This window comes from Panthera uncia, chromosome D4 (genome assembly GCF_023721935.1).
Source record: "Panthera uncia isolate 11264 chromosome D4, Puncia_PCG_1.0, whole genome shotgun sequence".
Classification (NCBI taxonomy): Eukaryota; Metazoa; Chordata; class Mammalia; order Carnivora; family Felidae; genus Panthera; species Panthera uncia.
In genome coordinates, this window is record NC_064807.1 from 29,703,812 (window position 1) to 29,724,222 (window position 20,411).

At 40.0% G+C, this 20,411-nt stretch overlaps 1 protein-coding gene across 11 annotated transcripts in view; it reads right to left on the bottom strand.

Annotated features, from left to right (window-relative positions):
* Positions 1-783: 783 nt before the first annotated feature.
* Positions 784-20,411, bottom strand: part of CDC14B (cell division cycle 14B) — a 104,850-nt gene continuing 85,222 nt past the window's right edge. For 3 of the 11 annotated variants that reach the window (XM_049614175.1, XM_049614171.1, XM_049614244.1), the window contains 5 exons: positions 20,153-20,291; positions 19,826-19,985; positions 18,996-19,093; positions 9,549-9,665; positions 784-4,947 (listed from right to left, as the gene is read on the bottom strand). In XM_049614175.1, the coding sequence (XP_049470132.1) occupies positions 4,644-4,947; positions 9,549-9,665; positions 18,996-19,093; positions 19,826-19,985; positions 20,153-20,291 (818 nt within the window). In that variant the 3' untranslated portion in view covers positions 784-4,643. Of the gene's footprint in view, positions 4,948-9,548; positions 9,666-10,545; positions 14,338-18,995; positions 19,094-19,825; positions 19,986-20,152; positions 20,292-20,411 lie in introns of those variants that run through there. The other 8 variants (XM_049614314.1, XM_049614672.1, XM_049614393.1 and 5 more) reach the window with 6 other exon arrangements.

Consider the following 20,411-nt stretch of genomic DNA (forward strand, 5'->3'; position numbering starts at 1 on the left):
GTTCCTTTGGGAATGGGCCAGCATTCCTAACAGAGCAAGCTCCTACATCCCAGACACATCCTCTGAGTGGTGGTGTGGGCATTAGGTCTTCAGGATCCAGGCCAGCACGAGACGGTCAGAGGGGAGGCAGGCAGACGGCACCGTGATGGCATCCAGAGTTGGACATCAGAATGTAGGTGCCTGGGCAATGGTCCTGCCCCTCGCTTAGCTCTTTACTCCTGACCTTGGCAGGTAATGTAAGGGCCTGATTTATGTGTCTTATCCTCAGTAATTTCCACAAAGTCAAACCTTGGCATAATTTGAGTTGGTGTTGGGTGTGTACAGATTGACTTCATAACAGGAGCCCTCACGCACCATCTTATCTTGGGGAAGGTGTTATGGACTGAACTGTATACCTCCACCCCCAAATTTTTAAGCTGAAGCCCTAATGCCTAATACCTCAGAACGTGACTATATTTGGAGACAGGGCCTTTTAAGAAGTAATTAAAATGAGACCATGAGGATGGACCCTACTCCAATCTGACTGGCGTCATAAGGAAAAGAGGACAGACAGGACACCAGGGATTATAGTGCACAGAGAAAAGTCCAAGGCCAGCGGCATCAGAAGAAATAAACTCTGCCAACACTTTGATCTTGGGTCTCCAGCCTCAGCACTGAGAGGAAATAAATTTCTGTTGTTTCAGCCCCCAGGGTAGTAAACTAATACAGTGGTTATATCCACTTTATATTCTGACCATTGCCTACTACAATTCAGAATGGTAAGTGAATACAGTAAACTGGAAGGCTGTTTGGTTAACACTTTTAATTATATGATTATAATTATACAATTTTCACTATTCCGTATTTCGTATAAAACCAGTTACAATACACAAGATTTTCAAACTCGACAATACGTATCAAACTACATAGATATGCAAAGTTTACACGCCATTATGAAGCTTTATCTTAAAAATACCTTCAGGAAAATAAACATTCATTCAACCAGTTCTCTTGGCTTTATAAAATATGATTAGAAATATACATTTTAATAAAAAAATCAAGACAATGACTGACCAAATACTGATTAATCAGTTACATTTTAAAACTTTTTAATAATCTGTACATGAGTGCAGGTTAGATAAAAGTCTGCAAATTATTAATATAAAACTGCAGTACTATAATCAGATGAACATACCTGCTGACAGTTATTCTACTGGGCAGTTAAGGAGGTAATTTCTTACACAGTATAGGTGAATTGTCCAGTCTTTTAAATATATCTGTAGTATTTCCACTTAGGAACATGAGGAATACTCAGATTTAGGAGAAATGGAAGAGCAGCAGCTAGCCTTACCAGGACAGTTTTAGCGGGAGATAGCTATTAAAGAATCAAAATATGCTTTTAAAGTTGTTTTTCATGAGCACTGCTTTCCAAGATGCAATTACTTTAAAAAATGTATGAAGAGGAACAGTTAAGCTACTTTTAGAACAAACATCAAAAGAGCGCATTGCTCATTTGTCATGAATGGTGGTGATTCAAGCAAAGGGAAGCTTCCAGAAGCTCTTGGCACAACACCACCCAGAAGGCCCGACGGTCCGCAGGGCACACAGAACTGGCCATCGGGCTCCAAGGGCAAACATATTCGCCTCACAAGCACTCTTGGGAACTCCTCTAAAAATTGTCTGGGCCCAAGAAAAGAGGTAGGAATGAATGACCCCTGTGAGAGGGCAGGAGGGCAGAGAAGAAAGCAGGTGGGTGACAGGCAAATGGGGCCAGGCCGAGAGCAGAAAGATGCTGGAGACTAGCAGAGCAGCATGCCGCCCAGACGCGGCTATGTGGACAAGGCAGGCTACGTGTTTCAGTGAGGCACTGCTCAGGATTAACCCCTCTTCACAGACAGCTCAGAGAGATTTCTAGTTTTTCTTTAGCATTACAAAAGAGAAGTCTGTCTATACTTCTAGGTACCCAGTTTTGCAGACACCCTTCCTTTGGACTGTCTTGGACTTTGGACATGAGTCCCCAAAAAGCTTCAAGGACACCTAAAAATATGCATTTCTAATTCTAATTTCAAAGAAACGGTCTTGCTGTACTTTCAAAGCTATTTAAGGCTCTTAAGTTTAAAGGAATCTCTCCATCTGACGTGCCCTATTTCATATTCCATAGCAACAGGGTCTTTCTATGACAAGGACTTGAAGTTAGAATCTCAGGAGATTCTGGGTGTGTTGAAGTTTCCATTGGGGGAAAAAAAAAGTCCACTCTTATTCATAGCAGAAAGAACTTTCCATCAGACCCAGAGACTTCCTGGATTCTAGAAATGCCCTCCAGTACATTTAATAATAGTGTGCTATGAAATCCACCGGAAGCACTACCCCAAGTCCTTGCTGTGTTCCAAGGACTGCTCCTTTATCAAATCACAGTTTCCTGGGACTCACTTTAGTGAGCCTGTTAAATAACAAGATTTTTTAGAAAGAGCCACAGTGATAGCAATTCTAGCTGGAAACTTGAGCAGCTGACACAAAAAGGCAATTTGTAAAATAAAAAGTACTGTGGTTAACACTGAAGCCCAGATTTTTACACTCTTGGCCAAGACATCAAATGGCTTATTCACTGGGAGGGAGACGGCACATTTAACTTGTTCTGATGTAATAAACAGCCAAACCAGGAAAAGTTCTGATGGAAGTTTGATTTTCATAACTACCTGGATTATTTATGCAGGAAATGGCCTTCAAAGATGTCAAGGGAAGAAGAATTGCCCTGAGAATTCAATGTTTTATGCAAGGGCATAGTCTGAATATTATTGTCTCCTAGCATGAGACATCTAATGGAATGTTTCTCCTCCCACCCAGAGCTTAGTGAAGAGACGTCTTCCCATCAGGTAAGTGGGTCTTTGTGTCTATTCACTTCCAGGGATAGAAAACCACTTTTTTTTCTGAGATCTAGTCCCCAGCGTTTAAAAGCTGGCATGACACACCCCCATACTACCTGACAGGGAAGAGCCACCTGTTTGACCAAGATGATGGCACCATCTCCCCTCGAAGCCAGTCAATCTTATAATTTACTCCAAGAGAGTAAATATCGAAATGGAGCCACGGCCTTCCAGTAACTTTTTGCATTAACAGAGTAAAATCTGTTTATTCCAATCACTTCTTACTCCTCATAGTTTTGTTAAAAAGATACCTTTTTAACAAAAGGAATTGCTTACTCGCCTGATTCATTCATCTTGTAAGGTGAAGGCATTTGCCTTCTGTTGCCTTTCCATATTGTATCTCCTGCTCTCCATTCTAGGATAGGCAAAAATTGGTTAACAATAACTAAAACCATTCACTTCTTATTATGGAGGTGACCAAGGTGACTGCAAAATATTCTTTTATTTTGGGCCCCCGTTTTTTGTTTTAGCAGCAAATAAATTGTTTTTGTGATTGCTTTTTATCACAGACTCTGCTGTGTTTCTGGAGGGTGGAGGGGCGAAGGCACACTGAAAAGAGTTAGTTGTATTCCCCAACCAAAGGCAACAGTGAGTCTCTTATTTACAAACAACTGAAATCCAGATGCTAGTAACTGTCACTGAAATCAAAGGGTGTGTGAATGGCCTTAGGCTGATCACATAAAAAAAGAAACCCACAATGTTACAGAGAAAGACCTGAATAAAGCAGTACTTTTTTTTTTTAGCCATCGTTATTTGGGATGGCTGTTTCCAAGGGAAAACACCAACAGTGTTTTTTTTAATCATGCGTGGAAGGAAACAGGATTTTAATTTGTATGTATGACTGGGCAACCAAATCGTGGGCAGCCTTGGCATTCTCCAGTCCCTCAATGACATAAAGAGGAATGACTTACAACAATCTTCCGACTCTGAAGGCAGCGTCCCCTCCTGAGTCTTCTAAAGCTACCACTCATGTTCTCTTGCAAATTCGGCTGCCAAAGTACCACTTTGTATCACAACATCCAACAGTCCTCAAACACGGTTTTCACAGATTCTTGTTAATAAAGCACTCTTTGGTGGAAGACAAGCAGCTTGGGTACTTAACAGAGTTACCATTACAACAATATTACAAGTATTAAAGTGAAGATGTTTAAACCAAATAGTATCAAATTACAGAAAGTACCATTTCAGTAATGCCTGTTTTCTCTTTATAAATTTTGACACAGGGTGAACAGAAAATAAATACATAAAAAACCTCCATCAGATCCTCGCTTCTTCTGAAGGCCAGCAGCTAAAATGATTGCCATCACAGGGACACACGTGCACCACACAGACTAGTCAGCTCTCCTGACAACAGAGGGCTTTGATATTTACACCTGAGACTAAATTTACAATAGCTTTTTTTGTCGTTAAACTTGAGATGTTTCTACAAAAGGAGAGCTGGGCCTCCTTCAAGTCACTGCTTGTGCCCAAACTCATGTAGTTATTTTAAACTCCAGTAGACATTGTCTTCATTGAATAAACTTCTTAGGTGGAAAGCGGCTAAGGCTTTTGCAATTTTGTTTTGTTTCCAAATACATTGTGCTAAGTTCTGCTGTAGGTTTCTGTTCCTAGAGTCTTCCTTCAGTTCTGGTCACAGGTTTTTACTTAACGCAAGACTGTTTTAGTCCTTGAAATGGAGGGACTACAGGGGGAGAAAAAAAAGGATTTTACCATGAAGGTTTCCAAGTGTCCCGTATGTAGTTACCAAAGACAAGGAAGGCAACATAATAAAAGTAGTGACATGCTAAGAAGTATACACTTTGTATAATTCTTTAATGACAAGTATTTTGGAAAAGACAGTACAATATCAACCATAAAGTAAAGACAAATGGGAGAGAAAGGCAGAGCAGAAAAAGGTTCAGTTCTGCAAAAAATAAAAAAACAATAAAAACAAAGAAAAAAAGAAGGGCGGGCAGAAGCAGCAGAGCAATGAGAGTACCATAATGCCATTAAGGGCATTTGTTGCAAAGCATTCCTTTTCCTTCTTTCCCTCTGAGGAACCAGGCTGTGGGAAAAGCGGAAAGAACGAAAAGATAAAGAAGTGTTACTTGATTATTTCCAAAGCCAGAATTCGGTCACAGAAAAAGCTCTGGCACCTCAAGCAGTTTCCAGTTCAGCAGCACGGAGGGCACCCGCTCCCAGCCAGCCTCAGACTACGCTGCAGGGGGGGCGCATCTTGACGGATTCTCCTCTTACTTCCCTTCTCTCCTACCCCGGTTTATTATGTAAACTTTCAACTAACCCGCAGCTTTTAGAGAAGAACTTGAGCAAAAGGAAAGAGTCAGAGAAGCCAATTCCAGTCTGGAGGTGCCCCTCACTGGATGATGAGGCCACTTTATCAAAGTAGCTCATCTGAATCGATGACTTAGTTTTTGGAGACCCCAACAGAGTACTGAGTATAAAGGTCCAGGTTAACTGGTACAGCCAAGTGGGAAAATGTCTGGAATTTCAAAGGGAAATTAGTATTTTAGATGAGCAGAGGTAACCAGCATTCTTTTTTAAAAAGATATTTCAGGATATTTAGAGACAACATCCTGGGGCTTCTAGACGAATGGATTTTCAGAGATAATGGCAATAACTGAAAATTAAAGCCCAGAGGTGGTGGAATGGGTACTGAGATCTGAGACTGTAAACGGACAAGAAGCAGTGACAGGTGGGATAATGACAAAAGTCACAATTGAGAAAACTTGAAAAGCCAAGAAGTCCTAAATGTAGCTATTTCCAACTGAAGGGCTCGTGAAGACATGTTTTTCAGAGGCCTGAGCATTTATCTTCCCCCATGTGAATAATCAGGTGCAAAATACCCCAAAAGTCATAAATATTAGGTTGGTTTGACAGATGGAGCAGAAGGTGATGGTTCCAAATGATGCAATTTAGAATTAAACAAAATAAATAATTTGTCCATGACGAGTTTCTCAGAAAATGGATGAAGTTATAATTTAAAAAAAGAAAGAAAAGATTCCTCCAAAGAAATACCATAAGCTTACAGAAACATGTACTGGATGGTAAGTTGTGTGAAGACACAAACCGAATTGAATGTTATCAAATGAGATGGCTGGAGGTCCTCAATCAGATGCAGAGTGATGAAATTTTCAAGACTCTAAGAGAGCTCATCAGAGACTGGAAAACAGTCCAATTCTTTACTGGATTTAATAATTCTTAAAAGAGAAACATGAGAATGCATTTACAGATCTAACAGGAAGTGAGAGAGGGAGAAGATTTACTTCTTCAGACTTGAGAAAAGGGATGAGGAAGGTGCCACAGAGATGCCTCTTAGCCCCAAGGGTCAGTGTACTCCATCCACCACCAGATACTCCAGTGCTCTGGGCCTGAACCGCACAACTCTGTCAGAGCAGAGCTTGACACCCGCTGGGTAGGTTTATGTGTGGCTCACGTTCAAGGGATACAGGAGGGAATAATCACCTACCAAGGAAGAAACCTGGTGGCATTTCTTCCCAGCAACAAAGATTTATGACAACACATATTTTTTCAGCCTCCAAATAATTGCATTTTCAATGTGTTTGTGGAAAAGGCCTCCCAAGTTGTAGAGCCTCTCAGTAAACTGTCAAAAATCAGAAAGCCAAATCAGTGGAAAGTGAGTTTAGGTGAGGTCTCATCCTGGAAGCCTCTAAGAAGAAAATAGAACATGGGAATGAAAGGTCAGGTTCCTACGGCAGAACAGATGATGTGAGAACACCAACCTGCAAAGAGAAGGCCTCACAGGTGGGGGTAACAGGAGACTGGCAACCCTTGTGCCTCCTAGGTATTTATTTTATACTGAGAAGTATACTGTATCATTTCCTTGTATTGCTGTCTAAAGCAAAGTTTTCTATTCAATACTTTATAATTACTCAACAATCTTGTATTATTTTGTCCTCAGATTATGCACAAATGTGTTAATTCCTTCATTAGTCTCCAACCAAAAATGACTACTATTCAGTAGGATAAAAGCTTCAGGCTAACTGCTTGGCTCCCTCAGCTTCCACTATTTCCTAGAAGGAGGAAGTGGGACCTGTATGTAATGTATTTGCCTTTCTTTTGTGAGCTGTAGGTGGGTCACAGTTAAGGTAATGTGAACACAGGTCAAAGCTCCATAAGAGGCCAAGAAGACCCTGCATGAAGGGGGCGTGTGTAAACACACTCGAAACCCAGCTTTCTCTCATTAGTTTATTTCTTCTCCCCTCCCAATCTCTGAAAGTCCCATTTTGAGAATTTAAAAGAAGACTTTTGGTTTTCAGCACTATGCCACATGCCTGGAAACTGCTTTGGGCCATTTCAAAATTCAGTTAAGTGTATTCAGTCTGAACTCTACTTTCAACCCCTCAAAGCATCTGGCCCAGGGACCTCAGGCAGATGCTCACTGCAATCAGGAACCACCTCTGCTGAGAAGCACACGTTTAGATCACTAGACAAGACCTAGATGGAAAAAGTGCCGCGTGGCCACGCCCCTCAGAGGAACGTGGTGTGACTGGGCACGCGTAGTCCCGGCTCCTGGACTCTATTCCTCTGTAGCCTGAAGAGCACAATCCAGAAAAGCAGAAAGCAGAATTAAATGTGCAAGACACACTCAAAACTGTAATAGAAGCCTGAGTAAGTATACCTAAAAAGAATATGTTCATTCAAAACATGTCTAACTATCCCCCACAGCAGGCTTTTTATCTGAATTTTTAATAGGGTAATTCACCTGAAAGTGTCGAAGTTAAAATGCTCCCATTTCTCCCTACTTACTGTAAAAAAGTTGGGAGGAAAATCAAATGATAAAATAATAAAAATCCCTGGGGAGCCTGAGTGGCTCAGTCGGTTAAGTGTCTGAATTTGGCTCAGGTCATGATCTCACGGTTCATGAGTTCGAGCCCCGCGCGTTGGACTCTGTGCTGACAGCTCAGAGCCTGAAGCCTGCCTCAGGTTCTGTGTCTCCCTCTGTCTGCCCCTCCCCTGCTTGCACTCTGTCTCTCGCATTTTTTCAAAACTAAATAAACATTAAAAAAATTTTTTTTAAATAATAAAAATCCCTAACTACCCTACCAGCCAGAAGAATTGTTAATATTTCAGCATTTCTGTTATCTTATTTCCATACATGCATAGAAACATATGCATATATACTTAAATATATGTATAATTTATAAGCTTATATACTACATATATGTATGAACATATACATATATTTGTAGAGGTATGTATTTCTATAAAGTATATTGTACATTTATAAAATTAGAGTAATACTTCCTAATTTTTATATGTGTGGCTCTTTTCACTTACTGCTTCATGAGCATTTATCCAAGCCATTAAATTTTCTGTAAAAGCATGATTCTTGATTCATTTGGGATAATTCAACAATCTTTAGCCCATTTCCTCTTCCTCATGGTTATAAATAATGTTCTGATATTATAATGTACCTAAGACCTTTTGTCAGTATTTCTCTATTATTCTTCTCAGTGGAATTAAGAGAGTAAAAAGAACTATGAATATTTGATACCTTTCTATGAAAAACTCAAAATCCCCAAGTCATGAGTTGGTGCTCTCAAATACTTGTACTAAGGCACTATCACATTCTGATGTAAGTAAAAGTCGGTAGTGAAACTGTAGAAAGAATTAGCAAAGAGAGGAAAATGGCAAAACTGAACAATTCCTTAAACACAAACACATACACACACCACAGAGTTCTCTGGTTTGTAGTGAGTCCCTCAGGAAACAGGCTGCTGGGCCCTGCACCCCGGAGACTAACTCGGCTGTCCCACAGCCTCAAAGACAAGAAGGCAAGAAGTTAAAAAGAAACAAGGAAAATAGGGAAGGATGTTTTAAAGTCTGGTTTAGACTATCTTCAGGCCGGTTGTGGTCTATTATAAGACAGGCGCTGGGCCATGAGCACAGGACCACACATGTTAACACCAGGCAATGATACATAAACACAAAAAGGGTACCTGCCTTCTTCTATTCATAAGATGACAGTTAAGTAGGTTATCTGCTCTTCCCTCAAAAGGGAACTGCTTCTGGAATATGTTAGAAATGAAATGTCTGCCTTTAGTTCATGATAAACATCCAAATGCAACAGTGAGTAATGGATTTGGTCATGGAACATGTGTATTTTCTTGTCACAGCCTGTAATAATGAAGGAAGGGAAGGTGCTGGGCTCCTGGTGAAAGCATGAGCCCCCATGGGTGTGGTGTGGACTGTGGCTAAGAGACCAGGCCCTAGGTAAAAAAGGATCCCAAACTCACTGGAGTTCTCATATTCCACCATCACACTTATTTGCAGCTAAATCTCCAACAATTATGCTATATCTGCTATACAGAAAAATTTCCTTTGAGTCCTGACAGAGAGAGCTTTGGAAATTCAAGAACTTATAAGTACAACACTCTCAACTTCCCCATATTCTGACCCCGAGACACATCTCCAGTGTTCAGAACCACCTCTGAAAAACAAAACAAACCCTACATTAAAAATGGCCCAGATTTTCTTAGATGAACAAGTCAAACACATTTGATTAATTGTCCATCTTAGGGACTGTGCTTTCTCCTCTCTTCCTCTTTTCATTTCTATATCCAGAAGATTAAACTGGAAAACCAATGCTTGGAACTTTTCAGAAGAGTAGGATTCTTTTCTCACCTTTTAAAACTGCTTTTTCTTGAAGCAGATCTGGTGGTTCTTTTAGTAATGCCTGCACTGCCAGAAATGTTAGGTTCAGATGTTTTACAGCTCTGAACACTGGACTGAAGAATTACTCTGAAAACAGTTGGAAAAAAATAAGATTATATTCACTGAAACAATTTTCAAATACCTGACAGAGGAAGGCATTGTTGTACTTTAGTGCAAATTATTTTATTGAGAATTCATAGGATTTTCCGTAAACACACTTGCCAATAAAAATCTGAAACACATTTTCACATCAAAGACTTTTGAATGAAGCATCTCATTTCCCCATAAAGGTTATACAAAGATAACCAGAATATACTTTGCTTTTGGAAAACAAATGACCTGGCATTTTAAGCAATTCCCACACCAAAGAAATCAATCAATAAAACAAATCTTTGTGTCCCAAAGTAAAAGTAGGTTCTCAGAATTCTACTCTTGAAAACAAGATTTCATTTAAAAACCCCAAATTCTAAAGAATATGAACATAAAAATCTACAATAGTCACTCTTCAGAGGTGAAAGTAAGGGCAATAAATGCCAAATCAATACTAATTTTATATAATATTTCAAATTTTAAAAATATGTTCAAGCAAAATTTGAATTTGTCTGGATTATAACCTACTTAATTAAATCATTAAGCACCATTAACATGAATACAAAACTGTTTAAATTCTGTGAAAAACCTGATTTAATTAAACTCTAAAATAATCTCAAGGAACTGATGCCTATGAGTGTAGGTTGCCCAGGAGGCAAATTCATGAGTCAGAAGAACACCCTCAGATAAAAGCCCACATAGAGGACCTTGCTCAAAAGTAGAGGGTGTTTCGTAATTCCTCACTGAATGGCCACAGGGAAAACAGAAAACATCAAAAGATTTTATATGCAATTCTTTCCTTCAAAAGATAATGGCGAAAACAATGAACTGCGTGGGCACACATACATTTATACGTACTCAACTTTTATTTATCTGTAAGAGAAAACACTGCCTTAATAATAAGCTTCCTCTTTTCATGTCCAACTCACAAGAGTAAAAAGAAACCATTACAGCTAACTAGTAGTCCTACCTCCTATGCCTGTGTTACCACCATATAAGTTACTAACCAAGGCCAGGTCCTTATAATGTAGCAAAGATTAGCAAATTTTTAATATTATGCAAACCACAGCATATTCAGCATCAGCATTTAGTAAAATGCTAAACTTCTCATCACTAAAAACACAATGGTGGCATTGTCCCAGAGCAGAAGCCTGGGGGCCAGTGGTTTTCAAGCTGTTTAGGGAAGGGTGGGGGAGGGGTGGGGCTACTCTCAGCGGTTTTGCTGTATCCCCAGAGTATTTCCTAGAGCCTGTGAAAGGGCCTTCCATCTCAGAGGGAAACTGATTCTGGGTAAATGAGCCAATGCTCAACTCAGAATTTCTCATAAAGTTTTATCACTCTAATAAAATAGAAAAGGTACATGCAGACATAGTTGTTTGATCAAAGAAGGCAACCAACCGCAGAGGCATATGAATTCTACCTCTGAAACCAAGGATTTATTTAAAAATCTGATTATATCAAGTGGAGAGGGAAGGGCAGGAGACTATTTAATAGTCTCCGTATCATTAACAGGATCTGAATATAGAATTTTTCATAAAATAAAGCACAACGACAAAACTTCTGCTATTTCTGAAGCCCAAGCCCAATGTGTGGTGCCACTGCCACGGTGGTCCTGAAGCCTTGCACCTGCTCAGCAAGGCTCCTGGTTTTTATCTCCATTTATACAGAGAAAATGAGACTCCCCTTAGCTTTTTGGAAATACCACATCTACTTTTCAAATAATTTGAGGCCACTTACGGCCAAAAGTATAGATAGTCACCACACTGTGAAATCATTAATATGAGAATAGAAACAAGAGCCAATATATTACTTGCTTAGGAAATTTAAGACAACTGCTATGAAGGTTTACCATCTGAAAACAGAAATCACTGCTAAATCCAATTTTAGGCTGACAGGAAACATCTTTTAAAAAGTATCTGTTTCTTGGGGCACCTGGGTGGCTCAGTGGGTTAAAGCATCAACTCTTGATTTCAGCCCGAGTCATGATCTCATGGTTCATGGGTTTGAGCCCCGCATCAGGCTCTGCACTGACAGTGTGAAGCCTGCTTGGGATTCTCTCTCTCTCCCTTTCTCTCTGCTCCTTCCCCACTTGTGCTTGCTCGCTCTCATTCACTGTCAAAATAAACTTAAAAAAAAAAAAAAAAGTATCTATTTCTCTGTAAAATTAGTGTAAATAATTTTTGTTGATTTTTTAAAAAAATAAGAGCATAACAGAAATTTGGAAAGCATTAATCACAGTAGAGAGTCACATCACCAGATATTTGTATTAACAGAGCAGTTACTCTATCTGTAGGTTACGCATCAATCAACTGGAAAACCCCCCAGCAACTATACTTAGGTATTACCTGTGATAAACTACACACAACAACGTAAAGTGGAATAAGCTGACAAACACATGTGATGTTTTCACTCTGCCACAGGGTAAGCGGGAACCAGCTACCTCTCACCTTGCGAACCAGGCCAATCACATGGCTTTGCAGAGCAACGTTCTACAAATTCATACTTATTCTTGCCCATACTGCAGTTCACGTTTTTTGCGACTCCTCTTGAGTCCCAGTATTCCCAATGCAAATAATTGACAAGCCAGGCCTCTTATCTCCCAAACCACAAAATGCTTTGAACGTAAATGTCCAACTCCAAGAATCCAACAGTCCAACTATGCACTATTGACACTTGGTTGTCTACCACTGACACACAACAAGCTTTCCAAATGATAGGCCTGCGGCCCTGCAACCTTCACAGACTCCTTTCCCATTGTCCCAGAGTTTGGCGCAGCCATCTGAGGCACTGGTACAGTCTGGTCTTCCAGGCATGACAGGTGATGATCTATCAGGCCATGCTACGTCATCAGCCAACAGAGGTGAATGCCACCTCTACAAGTGGCCACCTCAAAAGAAAACTACAAGGATTATATCTGTTCACATCATTGTTACTGCCGAAAGCTTTTGTTTCTGTAAATTCCAAATTAATCAAGCAGGATAAACTGAATATTCAGCTTTGGGTCTACAAATGCATTGGCAGATACCAGTAGTAACAATAAAGACTGTATCTTACGTAGAATATTAAAAAGAAAGGTGCTTGCCTGATAGAAATTATTTACTCACCCTGGGAAAAGTAATACAGTCATGAAGTGCCTAAGTATTATTAGCAATGACTCCACCCATTTAGAACTCCACCTATTTGAAATACCTTTCCCACTCGGAATAGTTTGAGAGGAATAAATCTGTGCAGTGCATGATGATCGAGTCAGAATATGCAAAAATCTAAGCTTACTAAGAGGAATAAAGGAAAAAAAAAACAAACAAAAAGATCATCTGTGTCAGAAATACAACTTATCTATGTAATAATAAGCTTGTATTGATAAGATAGTCAAGAAAATGTCATACATAGGAACATGTTAAGCAGCCTTTCCTTACTTTTGAAAAGAACAGAGTCTGCTGGATTTTTAAGTCTTTCCTAAGCCATCTGAAGATACTCCATGAAGCCACAAATTATGAGAGTTGGTTGAAATGGAATTCCACTTTGGAGGAGATCCTAGAAGGAACTTTCATATTCTTTTACAACTCCCAAGTCCAAGTTGGAACAAGAGAATAAATTCTTGAAATATGAGCTAAAGGAAGAATTTCAGAGAAAAAAGAACACACCCTCCTTCCTATGTTTGGTGTCAACTGTAAGGTGTTCCCCAGGAAAGCTTCCTGCCACAGTCTCTTCGCTATTATGCTATTCATGAAGGATAAAAGATATTAAGAGAATACAAATTCTGCAATATTAACCTAATAAGGGCATTTTGATTACTTTTGGGAAAGAAGGAAAGTGGGAGGAAGTAAGCATAGAGATTGTCATGCAGAAATACAAGGCTGAACAAGGGAATCCTGTCTTCTCTGCTGTCCCATTTCCATTTAACATCATTCCTGAAAACTGTACTAACTCTAGAGGGGAGGACATGAAACGAAGCAAAGGAGAAGATTCTGCTTCCTCAAGACAGAAGACTTCGCAGAGAAGCAGTTGCTGGCTGAGGGCAATGGCAGAGTCAGAGGTGAAACACGATGAAATGCTCACTAGACCTCACAGCTACAAAAGCAAATCTCTATCAACAGCGGAAAATCAGCGGGCAAATTCTTTTCGCTACATTGAAAAGGCTATGCTAAAGACATTTACTCTAGAAAACAAGGGAAATCTGACTGAATGAAAACCACCCCAATTATCCCAAACTCACTAAATATTTTTGATAGGGAAAAGAAACTATTCCAGTGACTTCATAAATTGCCACTGCAAAAAATCTGTTAAGAGTAATAAGCACAACCTAAAAACAAAGTTTGTTATTTTTAACATCCCTACATGAAAGGATCAGGGAAGACCTCCTCCCACCACCATCCCATTAATTGAGAAGTTTCAGAAAAAGAACCTTTGAAAAGAGGCAAACCAATAAAGCTAGGAGAGCCGACAGTGAGAAAAACATGCATCATGAGAAACACACTGGCCACCAGAGGGGACCACGTAGAGAAATGGAATGGGACACTTACACAGCAGCTATTTGTCAAAGGGTCCCGACGGCTACTGTGTTCTGAAACCATCGAGACAGAATAGCAGGATGGGAAGAATGTAGTCACAAACAATCCACCAGATGACAACACTACACAGTGCAGAGGTCAGCACAGCTAGGGAACATCTGGAAAGGGGTGAAGGGGAAAGAACAGATGTTCAAATTGGGAAGCCAAAATAAATAAATAATAAATAAATAAAGCCATGTGTGAATTTTAGACACCCTATGATAGATACAAAGGGGTGGGAAACAAGGATGGAGTCTTGCTATTTTGTGCTGGGGGAGAAAAATGCTACCTTCAGTTTTCAGCTGATTGGGTTATTTGGTAACAAAAGGTTAGACCCTATCTCTAACCTCTAATCTCATGGGGGATAACTGCCCCATGTTAACTTAACTGTGTGATACGGAAATCAGAGTTGTAGTTACATGACTGAAATTCTTCAAAAAGCACATGATATGCACACACAGAAAACTAAACCAAACCAGAGAAAAAGGAGGGAAACCTAACCAACCAACAATAACAAGAAGCTATGGCCTGATAATTAACAATGATTCAGAGAAGGCACAATTATAAATGAACACGGCATAGCAGATGTGATCTAACTTCCATGGAGTCATACACTGGATCATCTGGGAGCTAAGGCAAACTGCGTATTCTGCATATAAGGCATAAAGAAGCACGTCCAATCCTGGGCAACACGAAATGAGGGCAATTTCCCCCATGTATTAACACCATATCTATTTTCTTAGTTGTTGTTGTTTTTTTAATTTTTTTAAATGTTTATTTATTTTTGAGAGAGAAAGGGAACGGGAGAGGGAGGGGGGGGAGAGAGAGAGAGAGAGAGCGCGCGCGCGAGCATGCCGGGGAGGGGCAGAGGGGGAGACAGAACCCGAAGCAGGCTCCAGAGTCTGAGCTGTCAGCACGGAGCCCAATGTAGGGTTTGAACCCACAAACCGTGAGATCATGACCTAAGCTGAAGTGGGACACTCAACAACTGAGCCACCCGGGCACCCCTCCTTCATTGTTTTCTTCATTCGTTTTCCTCCTGTGGCCAAACTGAGCTTTCAGCTCAGGATTTCTTAACCCAGCGGTCTAGTTTTTGGCAGTGAAGAAGGAAACCTCACAGTTGGAAGAGTGGTATTCCAGCTACTATAGTTCCAACTGGTCACCTGGACACATCTGTGACCAAATATAAAAGGCTCTATTGAGCATTCACTTTGTGCAAAGTACTGCATGAATCAAGTCATAAATGATTGGTCTGGCTTACTAGGCCATTTTTACTGGTGTCCTTGTCATCTGAATCATTGAACACTATGTGTCAGGCACCCTGGTATGGTATCTAGCAACAAGGGATTACACTAAGGATGGACCTGAAATCAAATCTAATCTCACCCTGCAAGTTACACCTAGTACCAGCTCATGTACTCCTCCCACAAAAACACAAACCTACTAATAAATGTTAAGATTGAAGGGGCTTAGTATTTAGACAGAACAGAATAAATGGCCCAGGAATACTAGAGAACTCTCCATCCACCCCAACTTTCATTTGCAGTTACTGATTTAACAGTTATCTTAACAGCAGAATGGCCAAAATATCCAAGTGTCCACATTACAGATTTTTCACTGTTCCTCTAATAAAGCTCCTGGCATAAGAATTATTTCCCAATGATGAAACACACACTCATCCACACTGTGCTATTAAAGAGGATTTGAGGCAAATTAGATCCATATTTTCACCTTATTCCTAGGTAGAGTACACTTCATTCTTTATGTACCATTTCATTTAACCCCAACAAACCTAGCAGAAATCATCACTATGCAGAAAAGACAGGCAGCATGGATGAAATTATAAAATCTACCAAATCTTGGGGCGCCTGGGTGGCTCAGTTGGTTGAGCGGCCAACTTCGGCTCAGGTCAAGATCTCGTGGTTGGTGAGTTCGAGCCCCGCGTCGGGCTCTGTGCCTGGAACCTGCTTTGGATTCTGTGTCTCCCTCTCTCTCTCTCTCTCTCCCTCCCCCGCTAAGGCTCTGTCTTTCTCTCTCTCTCAAAAATAAATACACATTAAAAAAAAAAACTTTAAAAATCTTATATTCATTCACCTAAGTATTTTCATTCACCTAAGTACCAACAGCGAAGCAAAATAGGTTACCCACAAGTGATACAGGAGTCAAAATCAGGAGGCAAGGACTGAATTCAGATTTCTCAACCCAAGCTGCTGTTCAAAAACTCTATCTTAGGAAACTTTTATTTCTAAAGTAACAACAAACACTTGGGAGGGAAAGGAAATCCCTAAGTGACCTCTTCTTCTAGGACCATAAAAGAGGATTCTAACAGCAAGGAGGGTCTGAAAAAGCAGAGAAAGGGTAAGTTAAATGTTGTAAAGAAGGAAGGGAAATCTAAAACCCCCCAGGGTTTTTACACTTAAGAGCTTAAAAGGATTTTAACATTTTGTCTTTTCCTTTAAAATTGTGGACTTGGAGCGCCTGGGTGGCTCAGTTAACTGGATAAGCATCCAACTTAAGCTCAGGTCCGGATCTCAAGGTTCCTGCGTTCAGGCCATGTGTAGGGCTCTGTGCTGACTGCTCAGAACACGGAACCTGCCTCAGATTCTCTGTCTCCCTTTCTTTGTCCCTCCCCTGCTTGCACTCTCTCTCAAAATAAATAAATAAACATTTAAAAAAGTAAAATAAAATAAAATAAACTGTGGCCTAAAAGCCTGTTGATTATGTGTATGGGAAGGGGACAGTTTGGGGGCTATTCTACTGTTTTAAGGGTTACAATTACAGGAACTTGAACTAGCGCTTTATTTATTTTAACTTATACCATTTTCCTTGGTTTATAAATTAGGCTAAGTGCTTCAGGGAAAAGGGCCAGCCATGTCCTTTATTTCTTTTGTGGGTAAGGTGGGGGGTAACTCTGTAACTAGCATGTGATAGCAGAGGCTGGTCTTTCCTTCAACCATCACTGACTTTGCTCAGCTTTCACCCTGGAGAACCTCACACACCAAAGTGAATGTAATCACACCTAGCGTCACCTGCTGGTTTCCAATAGTATTTAGAATTTTAATCTTCGTTCATGGTTTTCTTTTATATTACCACAAACCTATCAGCTATGAAAGAGCCTTATCGTCTCATCTGTAGAAAAGAAAACAAGTGACGTGAACCTTCTGGAACACATATTCACAAGGGAGTGGACTCAGAGTAACTAAAGGAAATTTTCTATAAGCCTTATTTAACCAGAACTTTAGACAAAGCAGAATTCCCATCCCGACTCCCAACTTGCCTTCGGATCAGAAGTTACTGAGAAATAAACTGATGCTGCAGATTTGTAAAAACAAAACACCTAGGCATGACTAAAAGCAACCCACAAATCACCCATTTTCTAGGGTTTGCGACTCAAAGTGTGGTCCCTGGACCAGCAGTGCCTCAAAACCTGGAAGCTTGCTAGAAATGCAGAATCACAGACCAGGCCCAATAACCATAATCTGCACGTTCACAAGCTCCCAGGAGACTCAAATGCACAGTGAAGTCTGAGCAATGCTCCAGGGCACTACCTATTTCCTCTACCATGTCTCTTACCGCTTCAGGATGATTATCTGAAGGGACTACAATATTTCTAAATAAAAAGAAACATTCAGGCCTTAGATGAAGACAACAAAATTAACAAAATGGCATTTGAAGTTAAATAAATTATATAAAGTGCACTATTCTTAAAGCTTCTTCAGTTTTGTGATGCACCACTAAGCTGCAGAGAATGCTTAGTAAATACCTACAATCAATACTTGACGCCTCTCGTTCACATGGCCCTTTTTTGAAAAACCCCATTCTTTTCTTTGGGTCTTTTAAGAACCTCCCAAGGCCGTGAGTAGCCTATGAGGACACATGCCTTCTGTGTAATTCTAGTTTATATAACAAGGAGATGCCAGTGAAGACGCACTGTTAATTAAAAAGAAGGCCTGTTCTTCTCTACCATGAACATTTATGATGCCATCAGGTCCTTACCATATTGTAAGATGCTGACTAATAAACAAAATGACTTATCTCCATTCTCCATCACCAAAAAACATAAATGGAAATGTGATAGCCCACAATGAAAAGGAAGAAATCCAACAGCCTAGATTACAGCATCTATGAAAGAATATCCTAGAAAAAAAGTGTAATGACCAAGTTTTTTAACTCTACATATTTCTCTAGCAATCTGGGATATTCCATAAGATTGAATCCCAACTAACAATTTACACAACCAAGTACATGTGGACATACACACACTAACTATAAAACTTCCTACCTCCATACTAAACCTTCTTCTATAACTTGAAAATAGTTCAACTAAAAATTAATACAAAAATAATCATTTAATCTAGTTCATTGTTACCCTAAAATATGACATTAAGCCACAATGTCATCACAGATTAAATTCTACCATATCCAAATAAACTGCCTAAAATATGGTAGTGAATTTAAGGAAATTCACAATTTTAATAACTATGGACAAATCTGTCATTCTGTGGTTTTACATCTGCTGCCACTCTCCTGAGGATGTCACGTGGTGACTATCCATAGGGAAAACACTTTCCTTTCTATACAGGCTAGTGAGGTTACAATAGAAGATGGAGATAAAGTATGGCCAAGAGCTTCTTGGGCAACATCCCTGGATTTTAAATAATGTAAATAAGCATTTCAAAGTAGCATAATGGGCATGCAACTATTGAGAAAAATATACAAGATAAAGTGCTCATGTACATATTAAATACATCAACCACACAAAGGAAACCAGACTCACGTGAGGGGAATAGCGTTTGTTTTTGACTGTCTTCTGCTTTTCAGGGCACGAAGTCTATCACCTTGTGTCACTCCATGGATTTCGTCATCATCACTGTACTGTATAAGTAAAGACACACTAAGCTAGTGACTTCAGTTGCACTTATTAAGGCAAAAAAGCATAGCAGCTATGTTTACCCATACAGACACATACAAATGAACTGCTGAACTCTGCAGTGTTTTGCTGCTTTCAAAATAAACATGGGTCACATTTCAAGACAACCAAAAGTTGACATTCACAGACACAGAACCCAACAGCACTCTTGTTATAAAACATACTGACAGTGAAGAGGCATGATGGGTTTCCAATAATGAAAACATTCTTTGTAAAATTTCACAATCCACTCACCACCACTTAATATAGTACCACTACCCCTAAACTCTTGCTTGGTTCTTTATAAACTTTTCCATTTGAGAACAACTAGTTCCCTAAATCAACAGTCATGAAATGGAAAAAACGCCGGGTTGGGGGTGCAGGTGCACGGGGAAGTGTCATTAGGTCCATCTAAAGGGCTTCCTTCACGTACCTCTTTTTACCACCAGTGCCTAGTGAGTAAATAAAAAAAAAGACAAAAAATAAAAAAAACCTTCCATTTTATGGCCATATGACCTTATTTTAATTATTTTGAGTAAAAGTTTCCTAGAGGGAGCTGTAAGTATTAAAAAAATGTGTGACGATAATCCCTCAAAAACGTGCTTTATTATTTTTATCTACAATTTCCCCCATGCCCTATATGGTCCTCACCAGCACTGAAAACAATGACAACAGCATGATAGGGATGGTTCGATTACCAGTTCAGGTTCTTGCTTGTCTTGATTCTCGACCCCATTGATTGAAATGTCATCAACAGCCAAGAGGAGTTTTGAGACAGCTGCTCTGTGTTTTCCATTCTCCTGACCCCTTAACTTTTGACGAAAATAGTCACCTTCCAACCAGAGGCTTGCCTGTTTCCTAGAACATTTAAATAACATCAAAACACAGCTTTCCAGAAGGACACATGCAAACAACTTTCTCCTACTAGACTATCTGTTGTTAGTGACTAAGAAAAACTCTACTTCCTATCATTTGCCAGGCCCATGTGTTCCCTCAGGAATTACAAAAGCTCTCTGTCTACTTACATCACCAAAAACTGTTGCTGAGGCCCAATCACTGAGCCAGGTCTGCAGATCCTGACCCAAGCAATGGTCTCGGCTGCTGTCATCCTGTAATGCTTCATGATGTAGCAGGCTATTAGAGTGCCCGTTCGTCCAAGGCCAGCTAGAAACAGAAACAAACCAAACGGACCTGGTCTCATGTACTCCAGAATTTTGTAGGGGAGGTAGAATTTTTCTTAAAAGGTTTCTGCTTCCCCGCTCAACAGTGGTTCTCAAGTTTGGA